Here is an 18,241-nt window from a genome sequence, read left to right on the forward strand (position 1 = left end):
AGCGAGAGGTGATGTTACCGCTAGAAAGCTGGAGCATGTGGCTCTAGCCCTGAACCCTATCTATGCACCTGGGTTTAGTAGTTGGCCGGGCCACCCTTACTGATGGTACAGCAGTAGGTACATGGCTTTTAGGGCGCATTACTCGGAAAGATTAAAAAAAAAAAATCTGTTGACTAAGGTATTTGACGATCCTAGTCTTGGAATAGGCGCATACATGAGATTCCAGGTACGAAACTCTACTGCCTAAATCAGCAGGAGGGCTGCCCAGTTGGTCCTGTCTTACCTGGGCAGACATACAGTACTGTGCCATATCTTTCGTCACCCCCTCCCCTGCTACCTACTCTCTTGGTGGATTGCTATTTTATACCCACGTGATTTTGAAGCTATTGAAGGGTGCCCAGACACTATGATAAGCGACAGACCTTAGGCAAAGCCAGCCCAGATCGCGCGATATAGCAAAAGCGGCAAGATGGGTAGCTTGGACAGGGGGGAGGGGGTGTCGAAAGATATGGCAAAGGTAATAAAGGTAAATTTTTTTTTCATGATATCTAACATCGCTCGAGATCCAAATAGACAGCGTATATACTAGAAACCGAAACTACCATACATAACTCATCAACAGACATCAAGCAGATCAGATCACCTGCTTTACCAGGTACCAGATAGGTGTCTTTGCATCTACAACCCTGGCCTATTAATTGTGAACTCGCCAATAACATCAACTGCTTCCTTCTGCTCCTCCGGCACTCCATATCCACCTCCGCCAGGCGTCAAGATCACGATCCTGTCACCAGTGTTCATCTGCATGGTCGCCTTCCCACCCACGCTGATCGTTCTTTCACTACCATCCTCAGGGTCCTTACGAATCCACAGGTTCACACCCCTCTTGCCTTCCTCACCACCTGCCATTCCGTAGGGCGCGATAACACGTCTCTCGGACAGGATGCTCACCTGCATGGGGCGTCTGAACTCGATGTCACGGACACATCCGTCACCACCGCGTCGGCGACCCGCGCCACCGGAGCCCCTCCGGATGGAGAACTCGCGGAGCAGGACCGGGTACCGCTTCTCGAGGGTCTCCGGGTCCGTCATGCGCGTGTTGGTGATGTGCGTGTGGACGCCGCTCTGGCCGTCCCAGTTGGCACCGGCACCGGCACCGCCTGCGATGGTCTCGTAGTATCCAAAGCCCTTCTTGACCTTGCCCGTGGCGTCTTTGCCGCCGTAGCCGAAGGTAAGGTTGTTGCAGGTCCCTTGACTGGCGCCAGAGACGCGGAAGGCTCTGAAGATGACGTCCACGACGCGCTGGGAGGTTTCGACGTTGGAGCCGACGGTGGCGGCTTTCATGCTGGGCGAGAGGATGGAGTTGGGCGGGCAGATCACGTCGATCGGGTTCAGGCAGCCCTGGTTCAGGGGGATGTCGGAGGAGATCATGGAGCGCAGGCAGTACATGATTCCGCTGTACATGATGGCCGGAGGGCAGTTGAGGTTGTTCAGGGCCTCGGGGCCAGAGCCCGTGAAGTCGAATTTGGCGGAGCCGTCTTCCGGGTTGATTGTGATTTTGAGGGCGAGAGGGGTGCCGTCGTCGAGGTAGTCGATGGCTTCGAGGGGCCTGCCGCGGAAGCGGCGGCTGAATTCTTTCAGTAGGGCGCGGACGGTGTCTTCTGCGTTCTTCTGGACGGCTTTCATGTACAGTTGGACGACGGGCCAGCCGTACTCCCTGACCAGACCTTGGATCAGGTGGATACCGCGGTTGTTGGCTGCGATACCAGCTTTCAGGTCGGAGATGTTGTCGCTGAGGGTACGGGTGCCGCTGCATCCTGGGTAACTGCCGGGCACTTCGACGAGGTGATGGATGAGACCCTCTTCATCGAAGACGCCTTCTTTGACCAGCTTGAAGGATTCAATTGCTGCACCTTCCTGCCACAGCTCCGTAGAGTTTGGAGGCATGCTTCCGGGGTGGGTTCCACCGATATCAGCTGTTCGAAAGTCAGCGGGAATCCGCAGAATTTTTTTCAACGACGACATGCTTACCATGATGGCCTCTGTTGGCAACGAAGAAGAGGATGCGCGTAGGGTCGTTCTCGTCAAACACAGGAGTCGTGACAGTGAGATCGGGAAGATGCGTTCCTCCGGCAATGGGATGGTTTGACAGGATGACATCTCCAGGTTTGAGTCCGCCCTTTCCATATTTCTTGGCTTGGTACGCAATTGCGTAGCTCATCGAGCCCAGATGGGCCGGGATGTGAGGTGCGTTGGCGACGAGTCCTCCCTCCTCCGAGAAGACCGCACAACTGTAGTCAAGACGCTCTTTGATGTTGGTCGAGATGGATGTCTTGCGGAGGGTCTCTCCCATCTGCTCCGCGACACTCATGAATCGGTGGCCGAACACGGACAGCTGAACGGGGTCGACTTCCTCGGCGGAAATCTTCTTGACTTCTGCGTCAAGGAGCTCGATGACAACGTGCTCCTGAAGGACCGTTGCCTCACTGGCAGGGTCAACGACGATGGTCTGAGTCTCGTCGATGATCATGGCCGGACCGAGAATGACGCTTCCCTTGGGGACATCCTTCAAGTGGAAGATCTTCGAGTCCACCCATCCTTCTTTCTCGAAGTAGACCTTGCGGATATGCGCCGGCTTGAGATCAGGGTTCGCAGACCGCTCAATCTCTTTGAGTTGCTTGAACGGACTGGCCACCTTGACCTGCATGCTCTTCCCAACAGACCGGGTTCTGACGTCGTCAACGAGGATCTCCCGAGGCTGGGTGAAGCCGAACTCGCGCTTGTGGCGAGCGACGAAGGCGTTGGCAAAGTCTCCCGAAGCATCGGAAGCGGAAATCATGAGAGAAGTGTCGCTGCCCTTGTAGCGCATGTTCAGGAAGACTTCGTGCTCGATGCTGTTCTCACCGAATCCCTCCTTGGCAAGCTGCTGTGCGGCACGCTGCTTCAGCTGGCTGGCTCGCTTCTCGATGCGTTCAGCAGAAGACTCGTTGTAGACCGTCGACTCGGGCTCCTGAAGCTCGACGACGACATCAGCCAACGCCATGCCGTAGGCAGAGAGGATACTCGAGAAGCGATGGATCAGAACGCGCTTGATGCCAAGGTCACGGGCAATGGCCGTAGCATGCTGGCCACCGGCACCTCCGAAGCAGACCAGGTTGTGCGAAGCCGTCTCGAAACCTCTGCCTTCACTCAAAGATCGGATTGGCCGAGTCATAGCGGCATTTGCAACAAGCAGGAAGCCCATGGCCACCTCTTCAGGCTTGAGCTTCTCCTTTCTCTCCGCGTTGATTTCCTCTGTCAGCTGGAGGAACTTCTCACGGACAACATCAAAGTCCAGTTTGCGTGCAAAATAGTCGGGCAAGATACGGCCAAGGAAGAAGTTCGCATCGGTGATGGTCAAGGGGCCGCCCTTGCCATAGCACGCCGGGCCGGGGTAGGCGCCTGCAGACTCCGGGCCGACGACAAAGAGGCCGTTTCTCCAGAATAGTCTGGATCCACCGCCTGCAGCGACTGTGTGCACATCCAGCTGAGGGCTTTGCACAGCAACCTGGGAGACAGTAGTCTCGAAGACATGTTCAAGAGTTCCGCTGTAGCGGGAGACGTCGGTGCTGGTACCGCCCATATCGAACCCGAGCACCGGCGTCCCATCTTCATCGTCGTAGCAAGTTCTCGCGCAGCCAATGACACCGCCAGCAGGTCCAGAAAGGATGGCACGCAGGCCGGAAAATCTCGAAAAGGACGTCAGACCACCATCCGACTGACAAAGAAGCAGCTTCTTAGCATTCTCATCCTCGAGTCTCCCCTTGAAGCCTCTGCGGAAGTTCTCCAGGTATTCAGCAATGACAGGAGAGAGATAGGCGTCCGCAGTCGCCGACTGTGCTCTGGGAACAAGCTTGATCATGGGCTGCAACTCCGAAGAGACGGAGATTCTAAATCCCATCTCTCGCGCAATAGAAGCGACCTCGGACTCGTGCGCCGGGTAGGCAAACGAGTGCATGAAGGCGACCGCCAGCGTTCGGTATCCCTCATCCCAGAGGGACTGCAGGTCCTTGCGGACTTGGTCGAGGTCCGGCTTCTTCATGATCCGGATAGCCTCGCCGGTCAGACCCTCGACGAGGTTGGGGTCCGCGGAGATATCAATCTCCTGAGGCTCCGGGTCCTCTGCGAACCCTTCGACAGTGATACGCTCATCGACCTCGATCACCTTCTCGTACAGCCTGTCCAGCTTGGACACGGACAGGTCGAAAATGCTGGGACGGGCCTGGTTCCCGATGATGAGGAGGTCGCGGAAGCCCTTTGTGATCAAGAGCGCCACGCGCTCTCCTTTTCGCTCCAGCAGGGCACTGGGGAATGTCAGTAAGCTCAACAAGTACATCGAATGATCTTCAGGACTTACTTGGTGGCCACTGTTGTTCCCATACGGATGGACTCCACGGGGGTGATATCAAGCGGAGTCCCTCGTGGGATCTCGGTGCCAGATGCGATCTCCAGGATCTGGCGGATACCCTCGATGGGGGCATCTTCATACTCTCCAGGTGCGTTGGAGAGGAGCTTGAAGATCAATGCATCTTCTCTTCCAGGGATGCTCGCCCAGCTGTGTGACTTTCGTCAGAATAAATCCTTGAAAAAGAAGAGATAGATAAAACAGACAAATCGCAAAACGTCCCACCGCGATCAATCGCAATCCTAATCCCACGGTTTCCAGATTCAGCCATGTTGAGTGATTATGGGTAGGCCGCAACTCGCAAAGGAACGACGAGCACACCCTGTCTGGACACTTGCCCTCTGGCAGCAAGGCCACTATATATATCTGCGAATGTCGTCCTGAGGTTCGTTTCCGCGCCTCGGCCGAAGATACGGCACTTTTCGGCGCGTGGGGAGCGAAGCCGAGAGATGACGCCGTTTGGGGGGCGCCGGCAAGAGCTGTGTGTTGCCGAAGCGCGTTATCGCCATACCAATCAGCACGGGCGCCGTTCGGCGACGGCCGCCGAGAACCCCACCATCCGGCGGGGTGTTTGTCGATGGAATGAGGGGTATGAGATATGGCATCCATCTCGGTGATGATGGATAGTAACATATTTGCTAATCGAATGATGGGATAACTGCATGCAGAATAGACGAGAAATGGTGGTCCTGGCTGCAACGTTGTCATGCCGAGGGAAAACTCGGAGCCGATAACGATCGCCAGCGATCAACTTAGTTCCCTATGTCCAATACTACTTGTACAGAAGAACAATAAATCAGAGCATAAAAAGCTTTATTGTTCGAAGTCCCCCTTCGAGTTAAAGGAGTGGCATTTGATTCACGGAACTTCTCCAGGTGGTGTAAAGGGACTCCAACGCAGTATGGTTATGCATTAACCCCGCAAAAAATAGGAGAGTCTTAACTAGAAGTCTACGCAGTTACATAAGCTCTTAGTAGTGAGCTACTTCACTATAATTTTGACTATAATCGACAAGTATATGTAAGGTGCACCCGTTTGAACACAGAGCGATTATGTACATACTGTAGTTCTACCTCAGAACTTCACATATCCTAGGAGTCAGTCTATCGATATTATACTCCCATTATAAGCCGATCGAGTAGAGTAGACTTTGACCTTTTTCTTATTTCATTGATAATAATATCCTTCTCTCCACGACAACCGTCCTTCCCGATCACTCCAAAATATCCTCCCCCCTCTAGGCCAGACAAACGATCATCCTTTCTACTTCTTCCTCGTCCATCGTCACCGACTCCACACCATTTCACTCTGTGTCGGTCTCTGATAAGTCGATGACTCATCTTCATCCGCGCGTTGACCTCGTCTCGGATGTTGTTGCTGGCGCCCGCAAACTCATATCCGCCTCTCTCTAGGTAAAGCTGAGCTGACCTCTCCCATGCGCCGATGAGTATGCAGGAGGAGCCCCTTCCTCTCTAGACTAGTAGTCTGAGACAGAGATGAGATGCACTCCGACTCCCGAGTCCCCCACATCTCAGATCTCGAAGACGCGGGTGGGACTTTGGAGCTTAAAGTGCCCTAACTAACACAACGCCAACGCCAACGCCAACGCCTCGAGTTAGTTTCTGGTAAAGGAGAGAGACATCGTTCAAGTTGGTCGTGCTGTGCTGTTGAAGACAGACGCCGGTATCATTATCAGAAACGCTTAGGCGTTTATGTAGGTAGGTAGTATATTCACACACACACACACCAGCAGTGCGCTCAGTGAGCTGCTTCTCTGAGTTAGCATCGAAAATGCCTACCCAAGGTAAAGTAGGGTTTTGCGGGATGAAAATCATACCGACTGCAACATGCCTTCCCACCCCACAAGCCAACCTCTTCCACGTGGGAAATCAATAATAGGGATCGATTCCACAAAGGTCGTCTCGAAGGTGTTCTCGAACGGCCAGGTTGAGCTGTGCCAGATTCCATCATCCAGAAAGCGCCTCGTGAGCCACGCTAGTCATGATTAACACCTCCATTGCCCCGCAATCGGGAGAAGGAACCTCACTTCATCATACTCGTTCGATCGCGATCGCTCTTAACCAGCATATATGTAGCAGCAGCCCCGGCACGGTATGAGAATTTGCGTTCCAATCGATCGAGCGTAACCCGTAATGTTTTCAGGTCATTATTATTATTATCCGCCGATTAATCAATAACGGTGTCATCTTGTCTCCAAAATGCCAAACAACCCGTACTCAGTCGACCAAGTGGAAGAAACCGAACCCTCTGACGACGACGACGACGATCGGGAACGATACAGATAATTCCCCATCCACTGAAACCCCGCGAAGCCCGCGATCGCGACCAGCAGGATCACGGGTAACGCCATGGACAGCTTTGCCCTGCTGGTCCTGTAGACCTGGCTCTTTGTCAGGGGCTGGTGCTGGTGTTGGTGGTGCCAGATCGGGCTGCTGGTGTGGGTGGTGGTGGTAGTAGTAGTAGTAGTAGTAGGGAGAAGTCTCGAGGGTTGTGAGATCGCCATTGGTTGATCCTCAAGCGATACCTGTACGGTAATTGTTATGTTCTAGGGATAGATTCATAGCAGGAGAGAGACAATAGTGCACTGATGGAGTTTCACATAGCCTTCAATGTGCGAAGCTCGGGCGCGCCGCTCGCGTCTTTTTATAGTGAATTTATCAGATCTAAATCTTCGGGAGGCCGTTCCGGAAACATACGATGCTCCACTTTCGTGCCAACGTCGTCGCAGACTGCAAGTCTGACCGATACTTCTTTTTGCTCTATGTACTCCGTAAATGGGCTTCCGTGAAACTTGGTGATGCGATTCGTCAGTTTCAACTTTGACTGTTAGTTGGGCAGGGCGTCCACTGCCATCAAGGTTGGTCCGTCACATGCAACAAAGGCACTCCGCCAAGGTCCCCAGGGAGAGGACTCGGACGTCGTATGCAGATGACAACTTGTACTGGGATTGATTTCCTCCCACAAGGTACCGTAATCCTTGCAAGAGAAGAGCCTATGAGATTGAGATGATATTAAGTCGGTTCCAGGTCCTCCAAGTGGTTAGTTATATAGCTATAGGTGTCGAACCTGAAATTTCCAACCAAGTACATAGAAATACCATGGGTATATACATTGATAGGTGTCTTCACTCAAAAATCCACCTCGACATGCTCATCACATCCCCACTCGACTCCAGCACCCCCGGCAGCCCCCAATGGATATCCGGCTGCATCAAGAAATTCTGGATCGACGGATCATCCAGCACGGTCATCTGCATGGCTGAGAAGTCCGTAACCCCACCCGCACCTACACCACCACCTCCCTGCACCCCGACGTCCGGGGCACTACCATTAGTCCCATTAACATTATTGTTATTATTATTGTTCACGTTATCACCAATGAGGGGGGCCAATCTCCCCGCCAACCCACAAAACTGCTTCCCATTCCCATTCCCACCCTCGGGGCTGAAATCGAAACACTTCCTCAGCTCCAGCAGATGCTGGTAGAACCCCGCCGCGGGCAGGTTCCCGTCCTCGACCATGGACTGCAGCATGTCGGTGGCGGTCTCGACGGCGTCGCGGTCGGCCTCGGCCCTGCTGCTGTTCCCGTTGCTGCTGTGGAGCACGAGGGACATCATCAGGATGATGGTCGAGGAGAAGAGGTACTGCGAGTCGAAGTAGCCGAAGGTGGCGATGGAGCCTTCGATCCAGAGCTGGGTCAGGAGGCTGTTGGAGCTGCGGGCGGCGTGCATGCAGGCCTCGGCGAGGGCGGACGTCATGGGGGAGGGCATGCGGGAGGCGACGCTGCCGTCTATCTGGGGGTCTTGGAAGCGGGATTTGAAGACGTAGAAGAGGATTGGGCGGGTGGTGAGGATCACGCACTGCGATTGGTTGAGTGAGTCTTGCCGTACACTGTGCTGGCTCTATTGCGCCTCTACACGGTATTGATAGTAGGTGGTAGATAGGCACTCACCTGGTTAAAACACAAATGCAACGACGCAACATTCCTCGACGCATACTTATGCGGACTGCTCTGGCTCAGCCTGACCTTCTCTGGCAACGTCTCCGCCCACGACCTCAAACTCCTCAATATCTTATGCACGCTCTGCACAAATGTCTTGTCCCGCCGCGGCCGGCCGTATATATCGCTGATGATATCTCCCGTGATCCGCGCCAGCCTGAGGTGCGCGACGAGGTGTTCGGGGTCGGAGAACTCCTCACGCTCGCTGGGCGACAGCCCATCCATGGAGGGTAGATCCGCGTCGATATCGTCATCTCGGATCGTGACCGGATGGCCCAGCTTCGAGCTCCAGATCCGGTCCATCGTGTAGACGGACCACCAGACGCGGATGCGATGTTCTCGCTCGACGGGGGATATTATGTGCCCTTCTGGGACATTGTGGTGGAGTCCCAGGGTCAAGCTGAGCCGGAGGGCTATTCCGGCAAACGTATATGCGGAGTTGGGGCGGTTGAGAGCGAGGAGGAATAGGGACTGCCGTACCGTTAGAAAACATTTCACCACTTTTATTGTGTTGAAAGGTCGATGGGCACATACCAGCAGCACCAAAATCTCAATATACGACACCGTCGCCTCCTCATGCAGATCCTGAAACAGACTCATCGCCTGCAGGAAGAACGCCGTCCCAGGCACCTCCGGCCCTGTCGACGACGCCGACGACGCCGGCGCCTTACGGTTCGTATACAACTCCCCGATGGCAAAGATCGCAAACAGCCTGCACAGCAGGACCGGATCATCGAAGCACTGGTCCCGGTACAGCGAGTCCAGCTTCTCCAGCGTCGACTTCCGCAGCATCAGGTGGTAGTCGTTTCCGAGAAACCGGAGAGCCACCTTTATCAGTAAGTGCGCATACGCACGGTTTGGAAGCCGAAACTCGGGGCCCGCCATCCGGAGCAGCGCCTTGTGCTTGACATACGCGGACCGCGGGAGAGGAGCCACGGGCCCGTTGCCGTTCAGGAACTGACGGAGACGGGTGCCAAAAGCGGTGCAGGCGGCTTCACCGATGTAGACGGGCTGCGTCGAGGCGTGGTCGCGGACGAACCAGGCCCGGTCTTCGATCAAGGGGTTGCGGATGTCGACGTCCGGGTTGGGAGGGACAGCTTCGGAGGGTTCACCTCCAGACCCGTCAGCAGCATTGTTGCTGTTATTATTGGATCGGTTCTGATGTCGTTGCCGGTCATCAGGAGCAGCCTTGCCAGATCCAAATTGCAAGCTGCTACTATTATGTCCGGGGGAGTTGGATTCTTTCCATAGCTGGCTTTCCTCCTCTAGCCTTTTGAGATAGCTAAACGCAGAATACTCGTTAGCAAATACATGTCATACAAAACAAGATGTAGGGCTACACATACCTCTCCTGAACAAGCACTTTGCGATCCCGCGCAGGATAGACACATTCGACGGAGCCTTCGGGCTGTTGCCGGCAGTTATGGCACGGCTGCTCCCCGGAACACTTGATCTTGTGCGAGTGGCATCGTCGACAGCTAGGTATCTTCCCGAGTTAGTAACAGGTCACTCCATCTTTCTGGGAGCCTCGGAGACGTAGTAGTATGCCGTACGCGACAAAACTCCGCCTCGCTCTCTTTGCCGGCCTCTCGGCCGTCTCATCCAAAGGAGAATCAATCTGGCTGGGTCCGTCGGACATCTGGTTCCGGTAAATTTTCTATTTGACAAGAATTGAAATAGAGTCAAATGAATAGTATCATAATGTCCGGGGAATGTCTCATAGAAGGACATCAGGGCCGCTCGGCCAGATAAGATCAGGCGCGAGCTCCTCGGCTCGGCAGCATCTTTGCCGACCGATCGGAGCGCTCCGCCAATCAGAACAACGAACGGAGCGTGCCTCCTCTCAGCCAATCACGTTCCTGATATCGTAGATACATCGGACTTCTGCCCGATAAGCACTCGCATATCCAAGGTGACCGTTCCAGTAAGAAAAATAATCACTGGAAATCAATTATTATTATTATTATTAGCTTGCACCGCCTTCAATTCCCAAACCCGGGTAGCCGAACCCGAAAGCCGTGAATCATGACTTGGCTACGTATACAGTCGAAAAGCGTATTATATAAAATTAAAGCTCAGCCCACTCAGATCATATTCGCTCCCTTCCAACGCCTCAAGCATCGGCAGATACGGTCCAGCATCCAGATCCTGCTCACCGGGTTGACCCTGCGAAAGGTCCATCGGCCCAGCCGTCCCCGGACCTTGCACGGGTGACTGCGGCGTAAGCTGCTCCTGGCCGTGAAACAACGAAGAATGAGTAGACGACTCTCCGCCTGCTGCCATTCCAAGAGCTCTTCCAGCTCCGCTATGATTCCATTGAATCGGGATCATCCGCTGAGAAGCGATCTTCGAAGCGCGAAGCATCTTTTCGAGCCCACCAGCCATCCAGTGGACGAGATGGTACCTGCTGCAACGGCTCGATCTCAGCAGGTCGATGATCCGCACGATTAATGAGTACACTGATCCGAGCTCGATGGATAGGTTCTCGCTGTACCGGTCCGACACTTTCAGCAGCACCACGCAGGCGAACGCGACCATCGTGTGGAAGTAGTGCGGACCGCCGACGATGCTTCGTCGGAGATCAGGGTCGTCGAGGAGAAGCTCGAGGATCGTAGTCGCGTGTAAGACGGCAGTCGATCCGACATCTTTGAAGTATAGCGGGATGGGTTCGATATGTTCGCCGGATTTGAGGCCGCGGAAGACGTGAGAGCAGAGATGCAGCTTTCCAAAGTGGTAGTGGAGCAGTACTCCTTTGATTGGGAAGTCTCCTATATGTTCGTTGGGTTCTGGCTTCTGTCAGTTTAGTTAGTGAGAATGGTCCAGTGCAATCAAAGCTTACCGAGCTTCTGAGACCAGTGCGCCAGCCACTTATCAAGCTGCAGACTGAAGGTGTTTATGTGCGGGATGAAGGCCCGCGGAATGGGCTTGCTGGCGTCGACACCAAACAGCTCGCGGACCTGGCTCAGGACGAGCATCAGGGCAACCTGGCTGGATATCCTCATATCCGACTGCGAGGCATGCGGTGAGCCCAGATAGCTTCTCCACCCCCGAATAGTCTCATCCTCGCGGATCAATGGGTCCCTCGTATACAGTATCGACAGATGCTGATCGCAGATATAGAGCAGATACCACAGTCGAACGGGGTCAATCGACGACTCCGGATCGGAAGGATCCCAGCTTGCCGGACTGGCGCCCGTCCTGCTGTTCGAAGCGGAATCGACGATCCTGTAATAGAATTTATGCAGATTGATATCGCTCGCGCGTCGAACGGCGAACCCCGATAGAGTCCACGAGATGTCACTCAGCCAATACGTGCCGATGCACAACGCACGGAGATACTCCAGGCTGATGCGACGGTCGAACATGGTGCTGGACACGAGACGTCGGAACTCCTGATTACAGACTTCGTAGAGCTTTCCATCGTCCGCCTGGTGGCACGCAGCCACGGCGCAGATGCAAGCAGTCAGGACAGACGAGCTTCTGCGCAGGCTCTCCAACGTCTTATATTTGCTCGCGATCCCATATATGTACGGGTCCAGGCGTATCATGTAGAAGCGGAAAAGACGTTCAGCGTCATCTAGACGAACCGCTCCCCGCGAGATAAAATCGTCCATGTAGCTGCGATCTTCCTCCACGGCTTCGGTGCGCAAAGACCGTAGATGCGTGATTTCATAAAGGGAATCAATGGGCACCTGGGCCAAGGCATCGTCGGAAGGTGAGACATGTGGAGACGGATCGCGCAGTCGAGGACCCTCAGCATCCTCAGGACGGCTGCTTTCATGAAAGCCGCCATTGGCGATGGGGATATCTGGCAACGGGGTATGCAGAGGAGGGAGCCCAGGGAGCGACAGCGACCTCAGCGCTTGCTCCAATGCTGCATGGATCACGGTCAAGTCATGGCTGACCGTTTTCTTCCATCTTGGACACGTCGAGTTCGAACCTTAGCGTAGGCAAACAGCATCGAGATTACACGGCTTACCGTGATTCGTCGTCTATCAGCGTCTGCAGGCTCTTATTGAGCTTACACGAAAGGCTACGCTGCTTGCATCTCCTGCACGGCGGGCCTCCATCGTCCATGATACATCTTATCTACACGGATATTGAGCTTAGTACACATACACGAACACATAGACGGTATAGCACGTATCAGCAACGTTTTCGCTTACCTTTTGCTTACGACAAGCCGCGCACGCCTTCACTTTCCGTGTAATCAACGGCCAGCGACGCGTCTCCGGCTCGAGTCTCGGGACCGGCACAGCACCTTGCGTCCGAGCGTTACGGTCCTGATGCCCTGCGGCAGCGCTGTCTGGGAAACTGTTATTCAGCGGTAGAGTCGAATGTCTCTCTGTCGGGGCTGCCGGGTCATTCCGATAGACGCCGTTGCTGTCTGTGATAATGCCGAAAGATGAGCCTGTCGGGCTGTCGAGCGCATCACTTTGGGCCTCTCTAGAGTTAAAGGCGATAGCAGTAGACGGACGGCGTGAAGGGCCTCGGTCCGCGCCGCCGTCGACCTGGCTCCACGAGCGCTTCGACATGATTAGAAATAATTCAGGCACGAAAAATGCAAGCGAGCGTCAGCTATTGATTGTTGTTGGTCCGTTGTTCTCTCATGCTGGGGTCGAATTGACCGCGATCCAGCGAGGGAGAAAACACGCCGGTGGTGTTGATCGAGATGTCATCATGGCCAGCTAGCAGGCAGTAGGGAGGATATGACTCGAACGGTCGCGCCCTTTTCGTTCGGGGCCCTGGTCAGACGAGCCCACCATGCGGGGATCGTCTCTTGGGTTCAGTCTTTTGCGGTCAAAGGATTGAATCTTAGTTGACGGTGGTCACGGTCCGAGGCCGTGCTCCGACAGGCCTGGCCTGAGTCGAGATGGCGGCCGGTTCATCATTCTGCCGCGATGGGAGAAAGGCCTTGCGAACGATCAGAACAGCGTTCGAACGAGTATCATACTCAAGGGCACGAGTCCATAGAAGCATACCTATATAGATATCCAGGTCTTGATGCACAGGACTAATGCAGAGATCCCATTGTTCCCGGACATGGATGGCGCTCGCTACCTAACTCGCGTTACGCAAGCACGCATTCGCCTACCATCGACTATCTCTTCAGCGACATGCATGGCTTCCCCAACCGGTTATGGTTATGATGATGCTAGTTGTTTTCGTCAAGAATTGAACTCGTTGACTGACTTGTATGAGGGATGGGCCAATCCTAAGTCCTTCATAGACTTAGTAGCATACAGCCTGTAATCCAAGATCCATCCCATCCACCCGTCTAGGTAAGAGGTAGGTAGGTAGGTACTATACAGTCAGTCAAATGTAACTACTGCACATGAAGGAGCACCATGAGCGAAACGGGACAATAGACCTACAAGGTAGTACAGTAACCTAAGGTACTGCTAGACATACAGTATCTTGATAGAACGACAGCTATTACACCAATCAATCAAACCGAGCTGATAGAAACACGTCTTCATCGGGTATCTGCCAGGTAGACATCATCAGGTCGTTAGTTTCATGAGACGGTCCACATTCAATCAAGTCCATACATAGATGGATCAAAATCTCAACGAGAAAAAAAAAAACGCATACTCCATTAGTAGACTAAGTCTTAGATCCAGATAGAAGGAACCGATACCAGAGAATATTACTAACTTCATCTATCTATCTATATCCATTCCATCCATTCACGTGAATCCGCTGTAGTACTACTACGATCCTACTACTATACATACCTACCTAACATTTTCATGTCACCCGTCGCCGCATCTAAGACAGTGTGCTACATACATGTCCCAAAATTGTGCAAACTGAATAATAATGAACCGTTTTTGCTCCAGTGATGTCTCTTCTGCTAGATAGACAGATAGATAGATAGATAAAACCAGCTCTCGAAACGCCTGTGGGCTCATAGATACTGTACGTACACGACTTGGAAGACATGAAATCAAGACGAGAGATAACTCAGCTTGGCTCGCCTTGTCCGGGACCCACGCTCGTGGAAAAGAACTTAGATGGAAACAAAAAATTAATTTCAGTGCCGTGTCAAGCGACACCCACGGCACCAGTTTCCATGGATGGGAATATATATCTCTTTCGCTTTCTCGGGCACGTTTCCTTGGGTACTAGTAGGGCGACGGGTCCAGAACCCTGGAACCGAACCGAAGGGTAGAGACTACGCACAAAGTCAATTGAGCAGCTTCAAGATCTCTCCAAAGCTGAAGGGGCCTACTGGTGAGAACTACTCAGAAAGGGAAAAAAAAATAGAAGATGAAAATTCTTTAATAATGCCTTGGCTCATTGATTCAGTAAAACTAAGTGTACCATATTAGTCTGATGTCACATACATACATACATGTAAAAAGAGAAAAGAGTACAAGACTCTACGACCAAGGTCGGATATATGAAAAATAAGTCTATAAATAGAGTCCAAGGGCTTCCCTCTTTGTAAACAGCGGTATATAATATAGAGGCGTGCCCCGAACATTTAGGAATTAATCAGAGCAGCCACCCACATACGGGTAAAAACGAGTGAAAACCCGACCGCTTAGTCATCGTCCTCCTCCTCGAGGGCACGAGTCGTAAGGGCGTATCTCGATTTACCGGTCGCTGGGTCAGTCTCGTGCTCGATGGCGAGCTTGGAGAGGTGACCGATGAGGTTCTCGATCTTGGTGTCAGCCTTGGAGCGGGTCTTGCGACCAAGGTTGTCGAGCCATGGGATCTCAGTGAGGATGTAGTAGACCACAGCAATGATGATGGTGACACCAATGGAGTAGGCCCAGATGACGACAACAGTGACAATGTCGACGTCACCGTGCTCGGAGAACTGGGTGGAGGTCGGGGGGTTGGTCTGCTCGAAGTCTCCGGAAAGCCAGCCGAAGACACAGAAGATAGTAGCGAGGGCGTCAACACCAAGGATGGCGCCAACGAGCTGCCACGACGGCCAGGTCTTACCACCACGGGTGACGAAGATCAGCCAGTTCTCGGTAAGGGAGACCTCGAGGAACAGGATTTCCTGAGGAGCACCGAAGTTCTGGATGATACCACCGTTGGGAACGAACAGGGTACCACGGACAACCCAGGTGGCGATGGCAAGCAGGAGACCAAGGACAACGGAGATAACCCAGATCTTAGGCAGCTGCCACTCGACAGGGCGCATCTCGAAGTGGGCATTGTCATAGGCAACGGCGATGGTAGCCAAGTCAGCGAACAGGGCAATGAAGACAATCAGCTCAGCACGGATGGTCTCGTTGATGATGATCATGGAGGTGACAAGGTAGATCTCAAGGTGGAGACACAGGGCGATACGGTACTGAATGTAGGCCTTCATACGCTGGAAGATCTGACGGGCAAGCTTGATGGCATCGACGATGGTGCTCAGACCGGGAGCGAGGAAGACAATGTCGGCAGCAGCCTGGGCGGCCTCAGTGGCACCCTCGACGGCAATACCACAGTCAGACTTCTTGAGAGAGGGAGCGTCGTTGACACCGTCACCAGTCATGGCAGTCAGGTGGCCACGCTGCTGGAGCATCTCGACGACCTGGTACTTGTGCTCAGGGAAGACCTCAGCGAAACCGTCAGCCTTCTCAACGAGGTCGTGCTGGCGAGAGCCGGCGAGACCACCGTGGATCAGACGCTCGGAGTTGTAGACCTTGGTACCGAGGGCCAGCATCTTGCAGGTTTCCTTGGCGATGGCAATGGCATCACCGGTCAACATCTTAACGGACAGACCAAGGTTCTGTGCCTCGGTGATGGTGTGGGCAGTGTCCTCACGAGGGGGGTCGAACATGGGGTACATGCCCAGCAGCTGCCAGGGCTCACCCTCCTTCTGGACAGCGACACCAAGGGAACGGAAACCACGGCGGGCGAACTCGGCAGCCTTGTCCTTGTAGAGACGGGCCTCCTCCTCAGAGCACTCAGCCAGGTTCAGGATAGCCTTGGGGGCACCCTTGGCGCAAGTGTAGCGGACACCGTCGCAAGTGCAAACAGTAGTGATACGCTTGGAGACAGGGTCGAAAGGAGTGTACTTCTCAGTAACCCAGTTGCGGGACAGGATCTCACGGGCCTTGGGGTAGCGGCGCAGGGTAAGGATGGTAACCTTGTCGATGGGGTCGAGGTTCTTGACGTTGTGAGACGAAGCAATGGCAGCGACAGCCATCATCCAGTTCACATCCACGCCCTCGGCAACATACGGCTCACGGATGGAGAGCTGGTTGGCAGTGAGGGTTCCAGTCTTGTCAGAGCAGAGGATGTCGACACCAGCAAGAGACTCGATGGCAGTGAGCTTCTGAACGATAGCCTTCTGCTCGGCGAGGTAGGCAGCACCGACAGCCAGGGTGGTGGTGGTGACGACGGGAAGACCGACAGGGACACCGATGATGAGCAGGATCAGGGTGTAGTGCAGCAGGTTGACAGAGCTGTGCTCGGGGGTAGCGATCTTCAGGTGACGGAAGAAACCACCAATCCAGGCAGCGACAATCCAGAACATGACGAGGACCAGGAGAGAAGCACCGATGTTGTCCATGATCGCCTTGAAGTGACCTTGGTCCTGGGCACCCTGGACCAGAGCAGCGGTCTTACCGACGAACGAGTGCTTCGCGGTGGCAGTAACAACGGCGTAGGCCTTGCCACGCTTGCAGCCAGTGGTGTAGTAGCAAGCATCACCCATGTACTTGTCGACAGCCAGAGATTCACCAGTGATGGCGGACTGGTCAACAGCAACGATGGAAGTGCCGGTGTGGTGCTCAACTCCCTCGTCGTCGTCATCGTCCTTCTCCTTGAGGGTGTCGTCGTTGACCTGGGCCTGCATCTCCTTGTAGACCTCGAACATCTCAGGCTTGGAGTAGTCACAGATCAGACGGACATCGGCGGGAACGACGTGGCCTTCCTCGAGGATGACCTGGGGTGGGGACGTTAGCAATGGTTCCTCCGGAATACGTGAGGCAATGGCACTTACAATGTCACCGGGAACCAGCTCACGAGCGCGGATCTCCTCCTCCTGACCGTCACGGACAACAACAGCCTTCATCGCAATATCACCCTTCAAGCTGGCCACGACATCGGCAGCCTGCTTCTCCTGGTACCAACCGACAATAGCGTTAAGCATCAAAATACCGATAATCACACCGAAGTCAATCCAGTCACGCAGACCAGCCGCGAGAGCGACAGCGAGTTCCATAACTAGACGCCATTGTCAGCCTCCGTCCTGGTCTCCAACAGAGATCGTTCTAGCTCACCATAAAGAATAGGGCCCCGGAAGTATCCAAGGAACTGGATGAACATGTTCGTCTTCTCGGTCGTAAGCTCGTTCCATCCCGACTTCTTGCGTCGAGGCTCGATATCGGCGGCGGACAGACCGCGGCGGATGTCGGTTTGAATCCATTCTTCGGGGCAGACGAAGGTGTCCTTCTCCTTGGGATCAGAGACACCGTTGCCAGGGCCGGTCGCGAAGAGCCGCTTGTACCAGGGCTTGCGCTTGGGGCCGTCGTCCGCGCTGGCGACGGAGCCGCGGCGCGAGCGGGCGGTCGAGATGTAGCGGTTCAGGGCCGTGTACTCATCGAGACCAGAGATGTCGTTGACGTCGGGGGCATTGCGATGATGGTCACCATTCTCCACGTCGGGAGCGTAGGAGATCCTCCGCTCCGCCATTGTTGCTTCGGCTCACAAGGCCTTCGGAACCCAGAAGTTGAGAGCAGATGCAAAGGATCGCAGAATGGCAGGGTCGGAAATCCTGAGGAAGGGAAGCAGGCTGGGGGAGGGCGACGAGTATTTAAT

The 18,241-nt window shown here is 54.2% G+C and overlaps 5 protein-coding genes across 5 annotated transcripts; all 5 read right to left on the minus strand.

Moving 5' to 3' along the window:
• Positions 1–678: 678 nt before the first annotated feature.
• VTN00DRAFT_7134 (uncharacterized protein) lies at positions 679–4,715 on the minus strand (the record flags this gene model as incomplete). Its single annotated transcript, XM_069433848.1, has 4 exons — positions 679–1,976; positions 2,032–4,343; positions 4,397–4,594; positions 4,651–4,715. The coding sequence occupies 4 exons, from the start codon at positions 4,713–4,715 to the stop codon at positions 679–681; spliced, it is 3,873 nt and encodes a 1,290-aa protein (XP_069287188.1).
• A 1,932-nt stretch (positions 4,716–6,647) lies between these two features.
• VTN00DRAFT_7135 (uncharacterized protein) lies at positions 6,648–6,968 on the minus strand (the record flags this gene model as incomplete). Its single annotated transcript, XM_069433849.1, has 1 exon — positions 6,648–6,968. The coding sequence occupies one exon, from the start codon at positions 6,966–6,968 to the stop codon at positions 6,648–6,650; it is 321 nt and encodes a 106-aa protein (XP_069287189.1).
• Positions 6,969–7,589: 621 nt separating this feature from the next.
• On the minus strand, positions 7,590–10,103 carry VTN00DRAFT_7136 (uncharacterized protein; the record flags this gene model as incomplete). Its single annotated transcript, XM_069433850.1, has 5 exons — positions 7,590–8,324; positions 8,417–8,935; positions 8,999–9,746; positions 9,811–9,942; positions 10,018–10,103. 5 exons carry the CDS (start codon positions 10,101–10,103, stop codon positions 7,590–7,592), a joined length of 2,220 nt encoding a protein of 739 aa, XP_069287190.1.
• A 419-nt stretch (positions 10,104–10,522) lies between these two features.
• Positions 10,523–12,999, minus strand: VTN00DRAFT_7137 (uncharacterized protein; the record flags this gene model as incomplete). Its single annotated transcript, XM_069433851.1, has 4 exons — positions 10,523–11,250; positions 11,304–12,382; positions 12,444–12,553; positions 12,631–12,999. 4 exons carry the CDS (start codon positions 12,997–12,999, stop codon positions 10,523–10,525), a joined length of 2,286 nt encoding a protein of 761 aa, XP_069287191.1.
• Positions 13,000–15,014: 2,015 nt separating this feature from the next.
• Positions 15,015–18,115, minus strand: VTN00DRAFT_7138 (uncharacterized protein; the record flags this gene model as incomplete). The annotated part of the gene is made up of 3 exons (XM_069433852.1): positions 15,015–17,366; positions 17,424–17,647; positions 17,704–18,115. The coding sequence occupies 3 exons, from the start codon at positions 18,113–18,115 to the stop codon at positions 15,015–15,017; spliced, it is 2,988 nt and encodes a 995-aa protein (XP_069287192.1).
• Positions 18,116–18,241: the final 126 nt, after the last annotated feature.

The sequence above is a fragment of the Thermoascus crustaceus genome (assembly GCF_041956765.1).
Source record: "Thermoascus crustaceus strain CBS 181.67 unplaced genomic scaffold VTN00scaffold_4, whole genome shotgun sequence".
Taxonomy (NCBI): domain Eukaryota; kingdom Fungi; phylum Ascomycota; class Eurotiomycetes; order Eurotiales; family Thermoascaceae; genus Thermoascus; species Thermoascus crustaceus.